At 33.0% G+C, this 22,943-nt stretch overlaps 1 protein-coding gene across 2 annotated transcripts; it reads left to right on the top strand.

Annotated features, from left to right (window-relative positions):
- The first annotated feature begins 145 nt into the window (after window positions 1-145).
- Window positions 146-22,578, top strand: LOC115888397 (SWI/SNF-related matrix-associated actin-dependent regulator of chromatin subfamily A containing DEAD/H box 1 homolog). 2 transcript variants are annotated; one of them, XM_030908119.1, is made up of 16 exons: window positions 146-371; window positions 425-684; window positions 743-956; window positions 1,015-1,093; window positions 1,149-1,323; window positions 3,053-3,237; window positions 8,287-8,480; window positions 11,518-11,656; window positions 13,113-13,248; window positions 13,306-13,443; window positions 15,195-15,407; window positions 15,664-15,888; window positions 15,967-16,178; window positions 18,892-19,092; window positions 19,496-19,581; window positions 22,314-22,578. In XM_030908119.1, the coding sequence occupies exons 1-16, from the start codon at window positions 272-274 to the stop codon at window positions 22,421-22,423; spliced, it is 2,667 nt and encodes an 888-aa protein (XP_030763979.1). In that variant the 5' UTR covers window positions 146-271; the 3' UTR covers window positions 22,424-22,578. The 2 variants fall into 2 exon arrangements, with proteins under 2 accessions (XP_030763979.1, XP_030763987.1); XM_030908127.1 differs by having other exon boundaries at window positions 431-684; window positions 22,314-22,577.
- Window positions 22,579-22,943: the final 365 nt, after the last annotated feature.

Consider the following 22,943-nt stretch of genomic DNA (forward strand, 5'->3'; position numbering starts at 1 on the left):
TTAATTGCACATATATGGACAAATTCTTTCTATATTAAGTTATTCTTTATACAAATTTCTATATTTCAAATTTTAAAACTGTCAATTGTCAACCCTGCTAAAATAACTAAAAAACAGATTTGCCTAAATTCTAAATAATAAAAAACACTAGAAAAATTCCTAAACTTCAAAAGGTTGTTTCTTCGTATCGATGTGTTCTTAAAACTAATTTTGAATGTTTGGGATTAAATTAAATTAGAAATATATTTTATAAACCTATTCTTATGTTATTATGACAGAGGAAAATAATCCCAGACAGGCATTACGAGGCTTCAGAATACAGAAAAAGCCACAACTTTCGCATCGGTCGAACGGAACCTTCCTAGATCCTCGTAAGTGTAAAAATAACAAATATTCCTATTTATTTTATTAAACGGTAACTAAGCTTCAGCATCAACGATGAATTCAAGTGCAGGAGAACCTGTGAGAAAACGTATCATCAATCCATTCAGTGACTCTGACTCGGAAATCGAGGGTCAAAAAACTATTGAGTATACAGCTGTACAGCAAAATAGTGTTCCAGAGGTTCCACAAAGCCCAGCTCCAAGATTCAATGGGTTCCAAAGGCAGAAAAATCCAGGTATCCTAGAGAAAGAAAAACAAATGAAGTTTCTTCTGGAGATATTTCCAAATCTAGAAGCAATGGTGAGCGAACCAATTGCATAAGGAATTATTAATAAATAACTAACTTTTTTAATTTTAGAAAATACACGATATTTTATCCAAACACAGTTTTAACACTGATGCTGCTGCAGCAGAATTATCGAGAACATATTCAAGGACAATTATGCAAGGTTCTTACGATGCTTGGAAGCAAGACTATGAAAAGAATATCTCCACAAATGAACAGAAAACAAATCATTATGGAAACAAGAGACGTGCAAATGGTGAACCTAGCGTAAATCGTAAAAAGAAAGGTAAAGATAGTGTAAATATATGATATTTATTTATTAAAAGAGTAATTTTTAATTTTAGTTAAAAGACGAGAAGATTATGACAGTGATGATAGCACAAACAGTTTAAATAACTATAAAGATAACAGGGTTTTTGATAGGTTAGCAATTGTCACTATCGATTGTTTTTATTGTTGTTAATAATCAAAATTTTAGTGATGATGAAGATTCAGATGCAGAAATTAGTGATGTCCTAACGGGTGATAAAAAGAAAGTATTAGAATTTTTTGGAACCGGAACAGTAAATGAATTACAGCTAATGCAGTTTTGTTCAAAGAAAAAAGCAGAAATGATTATGGAATTGAGACCATTTACAGGGTGGATTGATTTAGTAAGTTATATTTTATTAAATCCTGATATTTCTTAAATTCCCTTATTCTCAATTCTTTTGAATACTAGTAAATACTACCCTGTAGCATAGAACTAATATAGAACTGTAATATCTTTATTTATATAGTCTGTCCAAAGACAAAATCCTTGACATACGTGATAGATTGATACATGTGTCTGTCATTTCAATTTCAAAGTAGTTTATTTTAATTTACAAAGAAATAAATTGATACAATTTAATCTTATTTTTTTTAACCAGTACCTTTTGACATTATCTTTCTGCAGTACTAAAATCTATTATTTACCCTATTGTGTGATGTTGTTTTTAGTACCATTACAAGATGGTATACAAACTTTACTGATGGTAACTTTATTGGTGTATAAAACTCTTTGTCTGGGCACCCATCACTATAAACTGTGCTCTGGGTCTACAGTTCATTTTCCTTAGATTTTTCCTCTACTTAACTTCAAAAGACACAAAACACACATAATAACACGAACTAAAATGCAAAAACAATTCGCATATGTTTATAATCTCTTAAAACGCAGGTTATTTGACATAATTTGACACATTTATAAGCTATTTTTAATCTATAATTTGGCAAAACTTTAACAAGCCTCAAAAATCTTAAGTTGAGTTCATACGTTTCAGCGTCCATGCATCGTTCATCGTTGCATCACTCCAATAATATTGAAATATAATCTGTCACTTTTGAAATAAACCAATAAAACTGGTTAAAAACAACAAGAGACGACGCATGACGGACTTATATATAAACCTATCCGTAGTTAACTTTAAAAATATTAGAAACTTTTTTTAATGAAATAAATAGATTGGTATTATATAGACAGTATAGACTTCATCTGCTTTTTTTCTGTCATCGTCTGTCGAAATATTACCTAAGAAAAAAAAAACAGAGTATAACTAATAACACGAACCAAAATGCAAAAACAATTCGCAAATAGGTATTTCACATAATTTGACACAAATTATAACCTATAATTTGGCAAGAGTTTGACAAGCCTCAAAAACCTTAAGTAGAATTCATAAGCATCTGCGTCGGTGCATCTCAATGTTTTTACACATTGGTGTTATATTTTTGAAAGGTGCGCTAATATACAGGGTGCTACAAATTCGAGGTACGAGCATTGGTATCTCGGTAACCGTAATAGATACGAAGATGGTTAAATTGGGGCAAAGTTGCTCCTTTCATGTTCACCAAGATGTCATCAAAAAAGTTTTAAAAATTTCAAGGATTGATGAGTTTTTTTGAAAAAAACGTATTTTTTTGAAAATCAATTTTATTTTTTCCTGTCGTTACTTTTTAGAAAATCAAATTAAGATTTTGAAAGAACTCGGTCTCCTGAGTACAATGATATGCCACACTTGATACTTTTTTTGTTTGTTTTGGGTACCTTAACAGTAACAAAACGGTATTTAACTGTTATTTAAAGTAATTGAAGTCCGACTCTGTTTTTTTTAATTTATTTAATCTGATTATATTCAGAACAACAATATTGATTAGCGCTAATTAACATTGAATAAGGAAAATCTGGCCAATTGAAAGATTGAAATAATTAATATCCTGGTCGGCAATTTAAAGATATCTATTATTTTTAACTTTTTTTATTGTGAATTTGAAATCTCAGTGTATGATCTAATAATATGCATAATATTAATCAAATGCTACCACTGTACAATTTGTTAGTAAAAATAAAACTAATTTTAGGTAACAAAACTACAAAGTAACAAAAGTTTAAGTACAGATCTTCTGAACTCTGCCCAACAAGTATTGATAACAAGGAACAATATTAGATTGTTAATGAAGAAATGCACAAATTTAGCTCAACAAATGGAAAGAGCTGTGGCTGCTGGAGCCGGAGTTAAAGAACAACCGAGAAATTTATCTTCTTCGTAAGTAATGACATATATTTGGTCATTTTTCAAATTAATGACATTTATACATATTATTTAAATTGAAAATAATTACTAAAGTAATTATTATTGTTTTTCATTTTTTGGATAGCATCTACAAAATGGTATATTCTCTCTATAGACAGACTATACTGCTATACACATCTATCAATATTTTTTGCTGGAAGTGTTTTAGTCTTAAGTTATACCGGGTGTCCCAGAAATAAGTACAAATATTTTAAGTGGTGGTAGATCTGGCCAAAAGAAACATATTTTCTCTTTACAATACAAAGCAATTATAGTCTGTCCAACGACAAGATCCTTGACAGTGATAGATGTGTTTGTCATTTTAATTTCAAAGTAGTTTATTTTATTTTACAAAGAAATAAGTTGGTACAAGTGGAACGCATGGAAATTAATATATTTAAAATTTGACTGACAAGTGATTACTTCAAAATATTGTGAAAAAAACTGGATAAAATTGAAAAAATGTAATTGAGGTATTTTATTTAAAAAACGGTATATTAATACAAAACAAACAAGAACAAAACACCACATACTAAAAAAATATAAAAAAAAACTATTTCTCTCAAAAATATATAAAACTCTATATTTATTTTTCCTATTTAATGCAATATTTAAAAAAATATATAAAAATATTATATTTATTAGTAGGCCATGATTGATAATAAGTACAGTACGTCTGTCCGTTCTGTAGCTCCGGGGTATCCGTGAGAGGGGAAACGATATTTTCTCGATGTTTTTCGTAAAAAATTAGACGACGCGTCCCATCAATAAAAATTCGACAAATTTGCAAGTAGCCAATAAAGTGAGTGGGCGGAGCGATTTGCGGTGACGCACTCGTCAAATCGACGTATAAAATATATTGCTGTTTATTTAAATGTTTTTTGCCCGCATTCCTTTCATAGACACAGATCCGGCAGATGTACTGTATATACTGCTATCTGTCTCTTGTTTTATTTTGAGAGCCACTAATTAATTCTTTATATATTAAGGAAACTTAAAAAAAAAAGGAAATCTTGGAAGCTATCGTATCGGAACTTTTAAATATTCCTTTAGCTAATTTACGTAAAATATACGAGCCCCAACAACTATATGTTGGGACAAGGTCTTTTTTTGCAATAAAAGTAGTAATTTGTTAAAACGACTCAATTTATATTTTGTTTATTATTATAAATTCAAACATTACAATATGATCTAGACAATTTTACTATATTTTTATAACTTTGCAAACAAATCACTTTTGATAATAGCTTATTTTGCCAAAATCAAGCCAAATTTGCTGACAACTATATATTGGGACAGCACAACAAGAAATTTGTTTAATACGGAGTTACATCACCTTTCGCCTTAACAACTGCCTGAACTCTTAATGGCATTGTATTTACCAAAGATTGGCACATTTGAGGAGAAAAATTATCCCAAATTTCCTGCAGTTTTGTCCGCATCAAAAATTGTTCGTTGTGGGTGGTTTCTTAAATATTGCTTCATTTTATGGCCACACAGTTTCTATAACATTGAGGTCCGTACTACTTGCAGGATAGGATAGAACTTTTATATTATTATTACCGAACCAATTTTTAGTTGATTTTGCGGAATGGCAAGTTGCTCCATCTTGTTGAAAAATATAGTCTTCGTTTGGAAACAATTCTTGAGCACTAGGCAAAAGTGAGGTCTCAAGTATATGTTGATATTTTTGGGCGTTAACAGTGCCATCTATAAAATTTAATTTAAACTTATTATTAACATACAACCCTAAACCATAATCCCCTTAGGAAATTTAACAACCCTCTTTAAGCAATCTTTATGAAAGGCTTCTGCTTTATTTCGTATTATTCTTTTTCGATGATCTCCAACGCAAACATCAAATTTAGACTCATCGCTAAATATGACCTAATTCCAATCATTTTGTGTCCACGATAATTTAGATTTTGCCCAATTGTAGCGATTTTTCTTTTGAATTTCTGTCAGTAGCGGTTTTCTGTGACCTAAATAGGAATTTGTATCAATAATCTTCAGGTGATTGATTATCCACACAAAATAAAGTTTACCTTGTAAAACCCCAGACCGCATTTATGGATATATTTTCGGCAACATTCTCTTGATATATTTAATCCAGTTACAGTATTCCATTTAACTGTTACTTCCCGAAGAGTACTTCTTCTCGCAGACTTGCAAATTTTTACTAAATTTCGTAAATCTCTCTGAGATACAACTTTTGGCCTTCCCGAACTTTTACCTCTAACGCCTACACTGGCAGATTCGCCGTATTTTTTATTTATATTAAAGACCGTGGTTTTTAAATTTTTCTAATTGTTTTTCCCGTACTGTATTGACGAATGATAATTTCGCGTAGTTTTTGATTTGTAGCTTTTCCACGGACCATTGCTTTGGATTAAATTAACAAAATTGAAAAAATTAAAAAATAAAATTACTTACAGTAAGTCTCACTACGCAAAGTATCGAGTCACTTAAAGCTGAAGTAAACATTTGTGACGTTTATAGCAAAGCCGCCTATGATATTAATTATTTAAAAATACTTGTCCCAACATTTAGTTGTCAGGCAAATTTGTCCTTTTATGAACAAAATCCGCTACTTTAAATATGGATTGATTTACAAATTCATAAAAATATTGTCAAGTTGTTTAGGATATATGGCTATGTTAATATATAAAAAATTAAACATATATTTTTCAGTCATTTTGAAAAACCAGGGCAATGATTCCAAAATATGACATTGTCCCAACATATAGTTGTTAGGGCTCGTATACTTTCAGCAAGATGGGGCTCCCCCACACAACTTAACTTACAACGAAAATATCAGAATTTTGTTAAATTCATTTTTCAAATCAATGAGTTGGAACCAATGTACCCATATTATGGCTTCTCTTATTCCCGGATTTGTCCGTTCTGGATTTCTGATTTTGGGGATTTTTGAAATATGAAATATATCGTGGCAACTAAAGGTGCGTATTCATTTTCCGAACGAACGAACGAACGAACGAATGAAAGTGCGGTATATTTAGACGGGGACCGAACGCATGTGGCCGTTCGTTCGTTCGTTCGCTCGACCATCCGTTTCGAGTCGGTACATCAAAGGCGTTCGCGTCCGGTCTTCTCGTGCGGTTCTATCGTACGCGCGGTCCCCGTCCATACCACTAGCGAACATTCGTTCGTTCGTTCGGATAATGAATACGCACCTTAATACGATGTCGAACATCTGGAACATGCCTTATTAATGCAAGTTTTTAGATATTTGCAAACCCATCTCATTGTAATAAATTCCGTTATAAAAAAGAGAAAAATATATCCAGAGGTTCAGTGGTAACAATTCAAAAGTAAAATATATCAATTCCAAATAAAATTTTAATATGTGTAGTACACACCATTTTGATTTTGTTATTTATCACGGCCTACTAATAAGAAAATGATATATTTTAAATATTGCAGTAAATATTGAAAATAAATATAGACTGATTTATATATTTGAGAAGCCCATAGCAAGGCGGATCATATAATTTATAAATATACAGGGTGTTCCGTTTGAAAAAATATAACTCTAGTTCGTATTTTCAAAAATATTTTTCTCGTAGAAAAACAGACTACGCCACTATATTCTACCTAAAAAGTTCTACAAGAATCACTTTTCACCTTCTCGATATCATGCATAATAACGGAGATACGGGGGCTGTCCCAAATTGCAATATTTTCGAAAAGACCCTGTAGCTCAACGAAGAGGGCTATAAAAATTTTGTTGACAGCATCTTCCGTTTGGCAAAAAAGTGGCACAGGTTTGTGCAAACCTCACCCTTCTATCTTCACGAATAACGGAGATATCGTATGATTTCAACCAAAATGGGACACCCTGTACAAATACAAATTTGTGATATTCCACAGGAATAAATAAAACAACATAAATACTATTTTCTATCTATATATATAAGATTTTCTATCTTAAAGATTGATTAATTAGCTTTAATCTTAATTTTTTTAAACCAGTATCTTCTGACATTATTTTTCTGCAGTACTAAAAACCATAATTTACCTATCGTGTGATGTCGAAATTTTACAGCTACTCCAGTTTTTAGTATATGTTTAGTATGATCCTTGTACCATATACGAGATGCACTAATCTACGACGAGATGATATACACACTTTATTATGGTAACTTTATTGGTGTATAAGACTTTCTGCCTGGGCGGCGAGTATTAACTATAAACTGTGCTTCTGGGTCTACAGTTAATTTTCCCTCGATTTTTCCTCCACTTGACTTCAAAAGACACAAAACACACGTAATAACGAGAATCAAAATGCATCATCTTCCAAAACGCAGGGTATTTGACATAAGTTGACACAAATTTATAACCTATAATTTGGCAAGACTTTGACAAGCCTCAAAAATATAAAGGCAAGTTCATATGCATCGGCGTCCGTTGGTCGTTCATCGTTCTGTCAAACCAATAAAATTGAAATATCATCTGTCATTTTTGAAATAAACTAATAAAACTGGTTAAAAACAACAAGAGACGACTCATGACGGATTTATATTTAAACACATCTATAGTTAACTTATAAAATATTAGTAACTTTTTTTTTAGTAAAATAAATAGATTGGTATGGATGTCATCTGCATTTGTTCTGTCATAGTCTGTCGAAATCTTACCTGAGAAAAAAAAACAGAGTATAGTAATCTACAATGAATAAAATTAATTTAGATATTTTTTGTAGAAATTTAAAAATGTGAACTTATAACTTATATCCATACAGAATGTGAATAACGTAGGAGGTGGCAACATTGCATTCTCTCGAAGCACTATAAACAAATTTTCGTAAACTGAACAAGCGGCATTTAAAAGTTTTTTAATATTTTCCGGAAAATGCCTAAAGAAAGATAAAATTTTCAACATTTTTTTTTGGCAAAAAAACTCACGGGCGTGTTTCTGGGATCGAACTATACTACCAGTTAAAGTACTTGCATTATTTCTGGGACACCCTGTATGTTCTAATTTGTTTTTTATTCTTGTTAGTTTAAAACTTACAAGTTATCAGATGATTGGCTTAAATTGGTTAGCTGTGTTGCACTGCCAAGGTGTAAATGGAATATTGGCCGATGAGATGGGTCTTGGAAAGACAGTACAAATTATAGCCTTTTTAGCACATTTGAAAATAACTGGTCAAGCTCTGAATACCCATCTTGTTGTTGTACCTTCATCCACGTTAGGTAAGTAATTTTAAGTGTACTTTATGTACAAATGATAAACCATTTTGTTAGTTTTTTGTATAATAATATTATTCGTGTTATTTTTTTATTAATAAGTAATTTTTTAGATTGTTTATTGACTTAATAATTGTTTTTTAGATTTAATCTAATCCGGAAAAGTTGAATTATTGAATGTTATTGCACCCAACAACCGCGTAATCACACCCTTTTTTACGGGTTAACATTTTTTCGACAATTTTATTAACATTTGAAATTGTCATCGGGGAGTTAATCACCGCGACCTTATAGATCTATTGTGTGTTCCCCTTTCTTGAGTTATAACGAGTTATAACTCATGACGAGTTATAACTCATCATACAGTCTCAGGGCTTTAAGAAAAGCCAGTATCTGAGACGGCTCCACAGAGGCCAGCTCTCCATCCTCGACATCAGACGTACCAAGGTTCATGGCACGAATGGTCGTCGTCTCGGCGCACTCAGTGATAAGGTGTTCTGGTGTTTCCCCATTTTTCCCACAAAATCTGCATTCGCCGTTGTTTCTCAGTTTCAGCCTACTGAGGTGTTCGTTGAGGAGACAGTGTCCTGTTAGAAACCTCGTGACAATCCGAAGATTGTTTTTACTTAAATCAAGGAAAACCTTTGATTTTTCTCGGTCATAAGTTCTAAGGAACTTTTTCGAGTGTCTTAGACCGTTGGAGGACACCCATTCCAAGTTAGTGGAGTGTTCGCTCCTTTTCTAGCTAGATCATTTGCTTTTTTATTGCCTTCTATCCCTTGGTGAGCAGGCACCCAGAGTAGGAGGACTTTATTTTCTTTGCCTAATTTGTTGAGCTTCTCCAGGCATTCTTTGACCAACTTCGAATTGATGGTTACTGAGTTGATCGCGTTAAGTGCTGCTTGACTATCGGATAGGATGGCAATTTCCTCTTTTCGATAGTTCCTATCTAAGATAAATTGTACGCATCTTTCGATAGCGCAAATTTCTGCCTGAAGGATACTGGGGTAAGTGCCCATTGGTTCGGAGTATTCAGTTTTCGGCCCAAATACTCCTATCCCTGTCCCTGCTTTGGTTTTGGAAGCATCCGTATACCACATGATGGTATGGTCTTTTATATGCTGAGTAACCGTCTCTTTCTTCCAATCCTTTTTATTACTCAGTACTACAGTGAGGTGTTTCTCAAAGTTGTAAATTCTTGGTATGTCATCCACTGGGAGTTGGAGAAGTGGAATTTTCTTTTTGAGGGTGTTCCAAGCCCCTTACCTGAAAATTCTCCCAGTACTGTTTCCGTCAGTAACCATTCTAATCATTGTGGCATTGGCATAACTACCGACGACAATGTGCAGTGGTGTTAGGTCTAGAATGACCTCCATTGCTGCTGTTGGACATGTTCTCATGGCACCTGTGATGCAGATACATGCCAGTCTCTGTACTTCTGTTTCAGTAACTGCACTAGCAAAAAACTAAAATACTTAAATGTTAGGACAAGCCACGATTTTAATATTATTTTAATGCTATCGACATAAACGGTAACAACGGGACTGCGTGAAACACTTTAGTCGGGCACTTCTAATTTCTGCTGTATCGAGCGCTGCAGTCGGAATTTTTAAAATCAACTGAAATGCAATAAGCCTATACAAAAAATTATAATATTCAAATAACACCCTTTATATTTTTCCCATATTATTTGAATGGAGCTTCAAATTCTCTTTTAATTAATTTTTGAACTTGGTACTATATTTCAAATCGGTTAAAATGTGCAATAAAACGTCATTTATAGTTTTATTTTTTACCAGGAAAACCCTGTTACATTATTAAACAAAATTAAAGTTGTAGATAAAATGATGATGATGATATTTAATTTTAGATCGTAAATACTGTGTAATAATTTACTAATGAAATATAAGATTATTATTATTATAAGTTGTACTAACTATATAAAAAACTGTATATCATTGAATTGTTGTTTGTAATGTTTTCTAAGTATTATTTTATATGTTTTTGAAACAATTCTGCGGTTTTTAGTTTCCGTTAATCAACTATTTCTTTCTTTTAAAACTATTCATTAACTAAATTCTCATAAAGTAGATGGTTGATAATTGGTATAGTTGGTGTACAGGGTGTTTCAAAAAACATGTGCCATGTCTCGGGGAGATTCCTCACATAAAATTAAGTTTTTCGTATTATATGGTGGAGGTGGTATGTGGGATGGTTCATAGGTTCGATTCTGCTTTGTTTCATAGCTACAGGGGGTAAAAGTAATATTTTTTCAATTTATAATATTTTTTTTTCAAATTCTTTTAGCAATTCGAATTAAATATTGAGGGTATAAGTTACTATAAGTGCGCCATATTTTAAAGCTAAAAAAGTGTCGACATATTCACCAGAGACGTGCTACTACTGGAATATTTTTCTAAAAAAACTTCTACGCCACTGACTTTTTTTTCTCTTGTTCTCGAAATGGTGTAAGCTCTTTTAAACGAGCCCTAGTTTGTTTAATTTGTCTAACTCAAACCACAGTTATCCTTACTTTAATAAAAGCAAGTTTAACCTTCTCCCACTGATTTATTTTATGAGATAATTTTTCGGACTTGAAAGTAATTTCCAGCAATATCTCTTGGCCGACTTATTAGAATTATTTTCCCAAAGGTATACAATAAGTAGTTTCTGTGATACAGCCGGCGTCCATTTCTTAGTTGGCTACCCGGTACTTCTTCTTTTTACAGTGCTATAATCTGTACATGCTCTGTAGGATACCTCTCGCATGTACTTGTGATGTGTGTTATTAATGTTTCACAAGTACATGGGACCTACAGTTTATCGCCGAATCTGAACGGCACTATTTGAGAGGCTGTACTAGGCAAATATACTCAAGGTGGTTTGCCTTCCTTGAGGTCGCGGCTAGCTGGTCGCTTCATATAGATAAATAAATAAACCGACCTTACGGATTGAATGATTGAATGTACTAACAAGCAATAATGTATAATGTTTATGAGCAATAATTTTTATTTGCGTGCTCAATATTAATATTGTTTCACAGACAATTGGAAAAACGAATTTGCTCGATGGTGTCCAGAACTCAGAATTTTTATGTATTATGGAAGTACCGAGGAACGCAGGGCGTTTAGGTTTGATCTTGCAAAGGGCATGCTGAAAGAGTTTGACGTCATTTTAACTACGTAAGTAAAAATTGCATTTTTTTTTCTATCTGGATTTTTTGTTTACCATATTTTCTTTTTTTTTCTCTAAGAAAAATCTATGGTAATCGCAAAACAATTTCCGATGCACGTGATTAACTTTGAGTGACAAGTGATGGCGACAGCGCTGCCAGATTGTGATGGATTTATGAGATGAATCTTAATTTAAAATTGACGAACAACATTTATTATATAATTTTTAAAAAGTTTTACGTTTTGTTTTTAATTTAATAACTAATAGTTTAGTGATTAATTGATTTATTTGTTTTATAGCTTATTTTACTTATTACATATTGGCAATAACTAGTCCATTATGAAGATTATTATAAGCGTTATTATGGGTTATTTATCTATTGATGTACATCTTACAACGCCACAAATGGTAATAACAAGTAAGAGGGTGCTATTAATGCACACTAATAATCACAGAATTTAATAAAAACTAACTTTCAAGTGGTATAATGTGCTTATCAATCAAACTTACTTTTCTGTTTGCAGTCAAGGATAATAAAGGACCTTTATTGTCACGTTCTCGTTCAAAATAGTTTAAAAAAACAGGGAAGCTACAAGCTCTTTGCTTCGACTGTTTAAATGCTTCAGCATATTTTCAACACACAATTTCCAGAAATGCAATACGAAAACTTGAAAATTTAGTTCTTAAAAGAACTGTTTGTAGAAATTTGTTTTTTCGGGTTTTTAGGCCGTCGTCGGTTAGAATTGCTTCCTAACGTTTTGCTAGCACGAGTGGCTAGCATCCTCAGAGGTGTGTTTGCTCCGATTGCTCACACTAGACTGATGACTCATTTGACTGAGCAATCAGAGCAAACACACCTCTGAGAATGTTCGCCACTCGTGCTAGCGAAACGTTAGGAAGCAATTCTAACCGACGACGGCCTAAAAACCCGAAAAACCAAATTTCTTCAAACGATGGCCGCGAAAGCCTAAACTACTACAGAACTGTTTGTGCTTAAAAGTGCAATTTTTAAAAAAGACTATGAATAAAACAGGCAAAAAAACCAGAATTACTCACAAAGATTCAACAACACGATATTATACAAAATAATGACTGACACTAGGATAATTGTCAAATAATAAAGGACAACATTGCTGAACACGGCGCAATGTGACTAACATAGCGATAATAAAATTCGGTTTAAAGTTTGAACTAATTTTTGCAGCTTTAATCTAAATAAAATATCTGTTACAATCATTTGCTCTATATAGTAAAATGAAGAGCTGCTCGGTGTCTTAAATTATACAACAAATTTAAACATTTTTACCAAAATTTAATTTAGTCAGGTTATAGACTTTAGTGTCAACGTCGATATGCTTGATGACGTGCATCGGAAATTTTTTTGCGATTACAATATTCTGTAAATGTATCGTGTTATTATAACAAAAAGGTAAAAACTATTTCTATCAAAATTTTAATTCACAGGTATACAATGGTTGGTAATAGCCCAGAAGAACGAAAAATGTTTAGAGTGACACCTCTTCACTATGTAATCTTTGATGAAGCTCATATGCTTAAAAACATGAATACACAAAGATACGAGAATTTAATAAGAATAAATGTAAGCCTTTATAACTAATTTATTATTGTTATAATAAATATACCTTATATTTCACAGGCAAAGCATAGGATTCTTCTCACTGGAACACCTTTACAAAATAACTTACTGGAACTCATGTCACTGCTAATATTCGTCATGCCCAAAATATTTGCGGAAAAAACGGAGGACTTAAAGAATCTCTTCCAAAAAAATTCGGTAAGTTTTTACTCTTACTATTTTTTAAGTATAGTCTGTCCAACGACAAGATCCTTGAGAGTGATAGATGTGTCTCTCATTTTCATTTCAAAGTAGTTTATTTTATTTTACAAGGAAATAAGTTGGTACAACTGGAACACATAGCAGGAAATTAATATACAGAGTGATTTTTAACCTATACGCATAAACTTGGGAAATTATTGCTGATGGCAAATAATGACTAATAATGAAAAAAAATGTTAGTAAAATATTTATTTTATTATATTATACAACTTTATCAGTAAATGAACATTCAATTTGATGGAATTTACATTTTTGATTTTATTTCAAATAGTTTGTTATCTCCGTAAATAAAAATATTTAGTGCACATTCAGTTTATGGAATTTACGTTTTTTGTTTTTATTTCAAATATTTTGTTATCTCCGTAAATAAAAATATTTTACCAACTTTTTTTTCATTATTAGTCATTATTTGTCATCAGCAATAACTTCCCAAGTTTATGCGTATAGGTTAAAAATCACCCTGTATTTAAAATTTGACTGATAAGTGATTACTTCAAAATATTGTGAAAAAAACTGCATAAAACTGAAAAAACGGTACGTGTTAATACAAAACAAACAAGAACAAAACACCAAATACCAAAAAAATGTAAAAAAGAACAATTTCTTACTTTCAAGCTTCGAGAAACTTCCCGCATTTATTATTATATTAATTTATCAATATAACTTATGTACAAATACAAATTTGTAATATTCCACAGGAATAAATAAAACAAATAAAACAAACTATTTTATTAATAATAACACTTACCAAATTTTATACCTTAAAGGTTGATTAAATAACTTTAATCTTAATTTTTTTAAACCAGTACCTTTTGACATGCTTTTTCTGCAGTACTAAAATCCATTATTTACCTATCGTGTGATGTCGATATTTTACAGCTACTTCAGTTTTTAGTATGTTTAGTACAATCCTTGTACCATATACGAGATGCACTTATCTACGACGAGAGGGAATACAAACTTTATTGATGGTAACTTTATTGGTGTATTAGGGTACCTACATAGTGAGGCATCTCGATGCGATGCTCGCCGCGATGCATCATACGCGCACTTACTCGCCGCGTTAAAACAGTGCTTAAAACGTGCGCGTAGGATGCATCGCGGCGAGCATCGCATCGAGATGCCCCACTATGTTTGTACCCTTGACATTCTGCCTGGGCACCGAGTGAGTATTAACTATAAACTGTGCTCTGGGTGTAGAGTTAATTTTCCCTCGATTTTTCCTCCACTTGACTTCAAAAGACACAAAACACACAAAATAACACGAACCAAAATGCATCATCTTCCAAAACACAGATATTTGACATAAGTTGACACAAAATTATAACCTATAATTTGGCAAGACTTTAACAAACCTCAGAAATCTAAAGGCGAGTTCATACGCATCGGCGTTCGTTTGTCGTTTATCGTTCCGTCAAACCAATAAAATTGAAATATGATCTGTCATTTTTTAAATAAACCAATAAAACTGGTTAAAAACAACAAGATTTATATTTAAACCCATCGATAGTTAACTTAAAAAATATTAGAAACTTTTTAGTAAAATAAATAGATTGGTATGAAACGTCATCACGTCATCTGCTTTTCTTCTGTCATCGTCTGTCGAAATCTTACCTGAGAAAAAAAACAGAGTGTATGTGTGATATTTTTAGAAGTTTGCAAATATATATTTTATGGTTTATTTTCAGAAAACGAAAGAGGACGATTCAGTGCCCACCTTTGAGAAGGAACAAATCGAGCAGGCTAAGCGTATTATGAAGCCTTTCGTACTTAGGAGACTCAAGAGAGATGTTTTGCAGGATTTACCTAAGAAGACTGATCTTGTAGTAACTGTGTCTATGGCTCCAACGCAGAAAGAACATTATGAGCAGCTAGTAGCATCTTATAAAAATATTGGAAGTGTAAGTTTACAAGTTTTATGACAAATTTTAATTTCATATTTATAAGTTCAAAAAAGCTTATCTGGTTTCTAGTTTGGCATTTTTAATCCAAAATTTTTACCAAAATATTTATTTAAAATATTTTTGTCAATAATATAGGGTGATTCAATTTATAAAAAAAAATTGGATTGAAAATCTTGAACCAGAAACATGGCATAGATTTTTCGTAACTTTGGGTCACCCTGTATAATTTTCAACTTAATATTTGGTTCTACAGGAAGGTGGCGAACAGTATAATGGAATGAGCATTATGACAGACCTTAGAAAATTGAGTAATCACCCTTTACTAATGAGATACCATTACGATGTGGAACAACTGAATGAGATAGCGGTTTTGTTAGCTAAAGATCCGGGATATAAAGACACAGTTGTGGATTACATTGTAGAAGATTTAAAGTGGATGTCGGATTTTGAAATCCATACAATGTCACAACAATTCGCGGTATGTACCAATATTCATGAGATTTCAACACACATAAAAAATAATGTGTAAAATAAAATAATATTTTATTATTTTCAGTGTTTAAATGGTTTTACTTTACCTGATAATTTATTACTTACCTCAGGGAAATTTTTGTATTTGGATAAATGTTTGCCAGAACTAAAAAATGGCGGTCATAGAGTGTTAATATTTAGTCAATATGTGATTCTTCTAAACATTCTCGAAGTTTATTTACAATTAAGGAACTACAGATATCTTCGATTAGATGGTAGTACAGCAGTAAGCATTAGGTAATGCTGTTATTTTCGTTTTATTAAATGTAGCATTAGGGCTTATTTTCTTTTTATTAAATGTAGCATGTTTTAGAGCCCAAACGCACTGAAGACAAGGTTGCAGCGACCAGCCAACGGCCAGGCCATTAAATCAAATGATAAAAAAATAAATCAAGCGGTCGCAGCTTTGACGCTGCGACCAGCAATACCATTATATCGAATGCTGGTCGCTGCGACCTGGTCGTCAGTGCTTTTGAGCTCGTTAGTATGATACTGTTGGATCCAAGTGGTATTTTATATTCACAAACATGTTTTTTGTGTATATTACTGTGCCAGAAACACTGCGACCGACAAGGCCTATTTTTTGTTTTTTTTTCTGTCTCTTGACCCAATCCCCTATCCCTGTACCTGTGTACTGTCTTTGTGCACCTATGTGCGAGCATAGTTTCTCCGGTTCTAGCTTTGTTTTAACAAGTGTAACAACGCTTGCGATCCGTAGCTTGCAAATAACATTATGGGCTCTGCTGTTTCAGTATCTCTATCGTAGAGTCTGCAGCAAAGACTTCCTTGAAGAAGAGCTTGTTTAGGTAGCATTTAACACCTATATACTTGTAAATGCTTGTTGTAAAAACTGTTTATAAACTTGCTGTTTCCACTGAAGCAGAATTAGTTTATAACAGTTGTTTTCCAGCTAACATATGATTGAAAAAAATCGGCGTCAAAGACGGCTGAGAATGACAGTCGATGATAAATTTGGCGAGTTCAATCTCTAGACGTCATTTACTTAAAATTGACATAAAACTGTCAATAATTAACACAAATTATAGAAAGATTATAAACGGGTAGCACGTTTCCAGGCACACAAATCTATTTCCAATAAATATTTTTTCTCAAATTTTAAACTACAGCATTTAAAAATCATTTTTATCTCATTATAATAGTATTTTATTCAACGAGCATATAATGGTCGCTGTTATCCACGTGGATGAGGTTTATGTAAACATAAATCATCCAACTGAATAACAGCCATTATATACGAGTAGAATACTGTACTTTATCCAGGACTATCAACTGAGTTTTCTTGCTAATCCTCCATTGCATAAAAGATTCATATGCAGACACATAAAGTTTTTTGATTTTTCCGGTAATAAGTTTAAACTCACAATATTTGCGGCGTTTTGTATGTCGGGGGACGTATAAGACGTTTCATTATCACTATCTGATGTATCCATTTCTCTTTTTACTATAAAAATATCGCAACTTTAAAAAATGTTGACGTTTTGAATTAACTCGGAATTAAACCAACCACAACAGCGCGACAACGCAACGTGACGTGGCATTTCAATGCTTTCATAGCCACCTTTGTTTTTTATTTGGTGCGTATAACCGCAATCCAAGCCGGTTTGGAATGAGCACAGCTCTTGTTTGGAGTTTAGATCCAGATATCCGTGGAAGCGGTGAATAATTAGTGAAACCATTATTCACTTCATTCAAATTATAGACGAGTCGTGGATAAAATATATTAGAACCTTCAGCCAGCTGGCAGTAAGCGACGGCGCCGTTAAAAAATAAAGAAGGGTACAGAAGCAAGTAAATGATGTCTAGGGCTTGACCTTGCCAAAAGAATTAAGGTACATTCAAGCTGAGAGCGTCGACCGTCGCGTCGTGCTTGCGTCGCGCCCGCGTGTCGAAATGGAATCAATTCACTTAACTTAAATTAGACCGTTCAGACAGACAGCGTCGCGTTTGGCGTTGCGCTATCGTCTGCTGAGCGTCGGGGTTCGAGTTCAATGGGGCGGACGCGACGCAAACGCGACGCGACGCTCGACGCTCTCAGCCTGAATGTACCTTTATACATTGTCATTCCCCAGCCGTCTTTGACACCGTTTTTTTTTTTCGATCATATGGTACTTTAATTCAAACGCATTCAAATTCAACGCAGCGAAAAACCGCAAAATCCTGACAAACGTTTGTTTGTGTTTTCGTTTATGTGCATTTTATGTATAAAACAACGTACGCAAAATGTTTATGAACATTTGAAACATATATAAACATTTCGTGTAATCAATATCGTTTGGTGTGTGCGTGCCTTAATGAATGATGAATAAAATTTGTAATTTTAACGTATCCCAAAATAAATTGCAATAAAGTATTTTTTAGCAATTATTTTAAGCATATATGTATACATATATTTCACATATTTCATAAGAAATGGTCCAAGAAAACTTACGCAAATATATTTCACTATATCGCTAATCAGGAATAGAAATTGAAGCCAAATTTTTGAGATGCCGCTATACAAAATCCACATAAGTCGGTCCTTTTCGTTCAACAGCTTTGAACTACGCAAGCGTGAGAAGTGCTTCTCGATTAGTTGATTTATTTCATACTGACCAATAGAAGTTTCTGTCTACCACGGAAATCAATTTAGAGTCTGGCTATTCGCACCTTTACTTATAAATTTAGATTTAATCTATGACATATTTAAACAAAAACAAGAAACGTAATAATGCCATTACCAGTAAAAAAATAATATATTATACATTATTAATATTTAGAGTTTAAAATATTCAAATTGTCTTATTTGGTGCGTGCGCACGAAAATCCTGTTGAACGAAAAGGATAGACTTATGCAAGATTGATATTCCTATTTCATTTCTTTGACTTCAATTTCCATTAATTGTGTAAATGCGGTACTAGCAATATATTCTTATAATATATTTGGTTTTAGGCAAGATTTAATTAACGAATATACAGAGGATAAAGGCATATTTATTTTTCTATTGTCGACGAGAGCGGGCGGTCTGGGCATAAACCTCACCAGCGCCGACACTGTCATTATACACGATATAGATTTCAATCCGTACAATGACAAACAAGCAGAAGACAGATGTCACCGAATGGGTCAGACGCGTCCCGTTTCTGTATATAGGTAATAAGTAAGATAATTAATAATACGACCGTTGATCGAATGAAAACGACATCGAAGTAGGCGTAGATGTTTATTATTTTATGCAATTGGGCATAACCTACATAGGGTAAGATTGCACAATACAAAAATATTTTCCAAACAAAAAGCGAATATTAGAAGCTATTTCTAGTTTTTATATTGTCTTGTTAACATTTTACAAGATTCTAATACCCTATTATTAGTTGTCGCTATCAAGAATTTCAGCAAAGAAAGGCTCAAACAGAAATATTATTTCTATGCCCACCATCGTTTTTATTTGATCTCACTGTATTGTATTTGCCTAAGTAAATTAGATTTAAGTGATAATATATTTTCTAATTATTATTGAGGTATAGGCTTGTTCAATAAACAGTTTTTCTTATAGATTAATATCACAAGGTACAATAGAGGAGGGAATGTTGGCAATGAATAGAGAAAAATTAAAACTAGAAAAAGACATTACAACTGATGGTAAGTATACATTATTTAATGTATTTTTCATATTTGACTAACTCGCTCATTATAACGTCATCGAATATCCATAATCTAACTATATACAACTATTATTATGTTGGATTAGATTATTTTTTGACTTGGCCATCGGTCTGTTTCACTCTGACCTTTTCAGATCTATTGTGACACTCTTCTGACCCTTTCACCTGACATCCTTTTCATGTAGTTCTAATAACCTGGATACTGAACCCTCCACTGACATAAAATATGTTCTGGCTTTCTTCTCCTGATTGACAAACTCTGCATATTGCTTCGTCGGTCAATCCTATCAGCTTTTGACATCCATTATATCACAGATTATTCTTTTTTCGTGGTTCCAATTTTCGGAGTCGCGCACTAGTTAGGTTACTAGTTTGCGCACAAGCACGCCCACTTATGGCCTCTAAAATTGTGCACAGCGCCTGACCGGCCCAGTTATTACGCTGTTTAAACGCGAGTAGATTTGTTGGCCACCCATCGTTTTGTCGCTATTCTTGTGACTTGTGATTGTCTTTGCAGCGGCGCAGAAGGGTTCTGGACATATGAATGGCATTGATATGAGCCTTGTTTGGCTATTTCATCTTTTTACTTACTTCTTTGTTACTCTTGTGGCCCTCATGTCTTTGTACCCAGGCTACCATAATATTGCTGCGCTTACCCAATGTGTTAGAGCACACCTTAGGAACACACACAATTCCACACTCATGAGAGTATAGAGACCTGACCATCCTAAATTCATGGTCTGAATTTTATAATGTAAGACGATGATGGAGATGCCCTAATGGAAATTCAGACATACTAAAAAGAAACAAGTGAGCTGATTTAGCCCAGTCTTTACTCATTAAAATGCAGATAATTGATTTGAAATAACCAGACCAGTATACAGGATGGGCCGAACTGTATTCCGGAAACTTAGGGGGCATATTCTGCAGATAAAAATAAGTAAAAAAGTTCGTATTAGCACAGATTATAATCTTTGTTTTTTCTTTATTGTTTTTTTTGTGGTTCCAATTTTCGGAATCGGGCACTAGTTAGGTGACTAGTTTGCGCACATAGCACGCCCACTTATGGCCTCTAAAATTGTGCACAGCGCCTGACCGGCACAGTTATTAGAGAGATATCGGAAAACCGAATAGAGTCATCCAGTATTTACGCGTACCTTATCATGATTACGATATGCGCGAGACAATTTTTAACGCAACACCCGCTAATAACGTTACCGCCTGACGTAATTTGCGGATCAATTACACCAAGCGCTCTTTCTAAATAACCTCTGATAACGTTTAAAAATTGCTTAAATGGGCATGTGCGGGTATTTGACAACCGGAGCCGGCCGGCGAGATCTTTTATTTTAGGTTGTTTGAATTTTTTTGAATTATTGCTTTAGTTTTATTAGGTAATTTGATATTTAAGTGGCTGGGATTAGTTTTAATTAAATAAATATGGCCCAAAATATGGATTCCACCTCTTCCAATAGGTACTAAAGAACCTATAAAGAATCTTAGGTTTACAGCAGATGACGACTTAGCCCTTCTAAGAGAATTTGTTGCTTGTTGCCCTAAACCCACTGGCAGACGTTGAACAATAAAGCACTGGAAATAAGCACTTTAGCCCTTTAGTTTTAACATACCTAGTAAACAAAAGAAATTCAAAGTTAGGTTAAGTTTAAATAGCGGACGCGACGCGATCAGAATTCTTTCCGATCCGATAACTATAAATGAAGAGAGTTAATACCACCTCACGTAAAGGAAATAACATCTGGCCTTATTAACGTCCATGCACGCTATTCGGTTTAGCGATATCTCTCTATTACGCTGTTTATTGTTATTTTACGCGAGTTTATTTTTGCGCACAGGAAATTTGACTCGTTTGCACATCGTCATAAAAAACAATTTTCGTACCACGAATTAGGGACAAGATTTTTATCTGTCTACTTATAGGATACCTAATCTGTGGTATTAGTCTATGTCCCAAAATGCTTATGTTTGGAGATACAGGGTGTAGAAGTTTCATTTTTATTTCGGTTTTTTCCAAATTCTCAATATTTGGCTGAAAATTGGTTTCTGGGAGTTTTTTGACATGAGAAATTTGATTTTGATGCCAATATGATTCCTACTTGTAGAGGGCGTCACCTACATATTTTTTTCCGTCTAAATCAGTAGTCCGTACCTGTATAAAACTACTGAGTAAAAATATACATTTACGTTTTTTACATAAAAAAGGTCTCTTAGTAAAAATCGCTACGAGTAGCATAAACACGTTGACTAAATAGTTTAATATTTTTTAATAAATTTTTCTTCGAAAAAATTATGATAAAACAGTTTTTGTTGATCTTTTTTAAGATCTGTTGATCTTTTTTAAAGAAAAATTTATGATTAATTTAAAAAAATAATAAGTTCCCAAATTTATCATTTCAGTCAAATAACTATTTATTCAACATGTTTATTTTTTGTCAGTGACATGTATTGACTATTTCCGTACTAAATATCTTCAGAATGATTGCTCGTTGCGATTTTTACCAAGAGACTTAAGACTTTTTTAAGTAAAAAATCACTCAGTAGGGGGGGGTTATACTGGTACCTACTGACGAAAAGTTATTACTACATTATTTTATGGAATTCTATTGGTTTGTAAAATGACAACTTATAGGCATGACGGATGCATATAAACTCACATTTCGAATGTAACCTAACATAGTATATTGTTTTCAGAATCTGATAATCCAGATGTAAAAAGTGTAGTAAAGTTGCTCTCCTCGGCCCTAGGCGTAGATTCCACGAAAGTGACCGGTGTGGTATCATCAAGAAAAGAAAGTAAATAATATATGTATATACCTATTTGTTATTTCTAAGCATTTTTAATTGGATATTTAAATGATTTAAGTTATTGTTTTCTTCAGCACCTTCTTTTTTAATGTACTTTTACCAGACCTTATGTTGTACTGACCCATCAAATAAATATTTTTATTATAAAGTAGTGACTGTTTTATTTACCAAACATTAATATTTTGTCCCAATCATATTGCAAATGAACATATAAATACACACCCAATGAAGAGTTAACGAACAAAAAAAATGTATACAAAGAGTTGAAATAATTGAATTAAGTATTACAGACCATGTGCCTGAACAGTTCAACATAAAATGGTCGGAAGCCAGACTTGTCCACAATGAACCTCATTGGAAAGTCTAGATTTATAGAAGCCGTTTTTAGATCAAACAATAAAATATTTAGCAATCAATGTATGGAATTGCGTTGTCAACACACGTCGTTGCCCTCACACTTGACTGCATAAATTTCTATCGCGGACGACTGCGTTACTATATTAGGGGTTAGTTTTG

This window comes from Sitophilus oryzae, unplaced genomic scaffold (genome assembly GCF_002938485.1).
Source record: "Sitophilus oryzae breed Bouriz unplaced genomic scaffold, Soryzae_2.0 scaffold_1167_pilon_pilon, whole genome shotgun sequence".
NCBI lineage: Eukaryota > Metazoa > Arthropoda > Insecta > Coleoptera > Curculionidae > Sitophilus > Sitophilus oryzae.

Coding starts and splice junctions, on each gene's coding strand:
- LOC115888397 (XM_030908119.1), top strand. CDS start 272: ATGACAGAGGAAAATAATCCCAGACAGGCATTACGAGGCTTCAGAATA. Junction 1,094..1,148: donor GATAACAGGGTTTTTGATAG/GTTAGCAATTGT, acceptor TCAAAATTTTAG/TGATGATGAAGATTCAGATG. Junction 13,444..15,194: donor ATCTCTTCCAAAAAAATTCG/GTAAGTTTTTAC, acceptor GTTTATTTTCAG/AAAACGAAAGAGGACGATTC.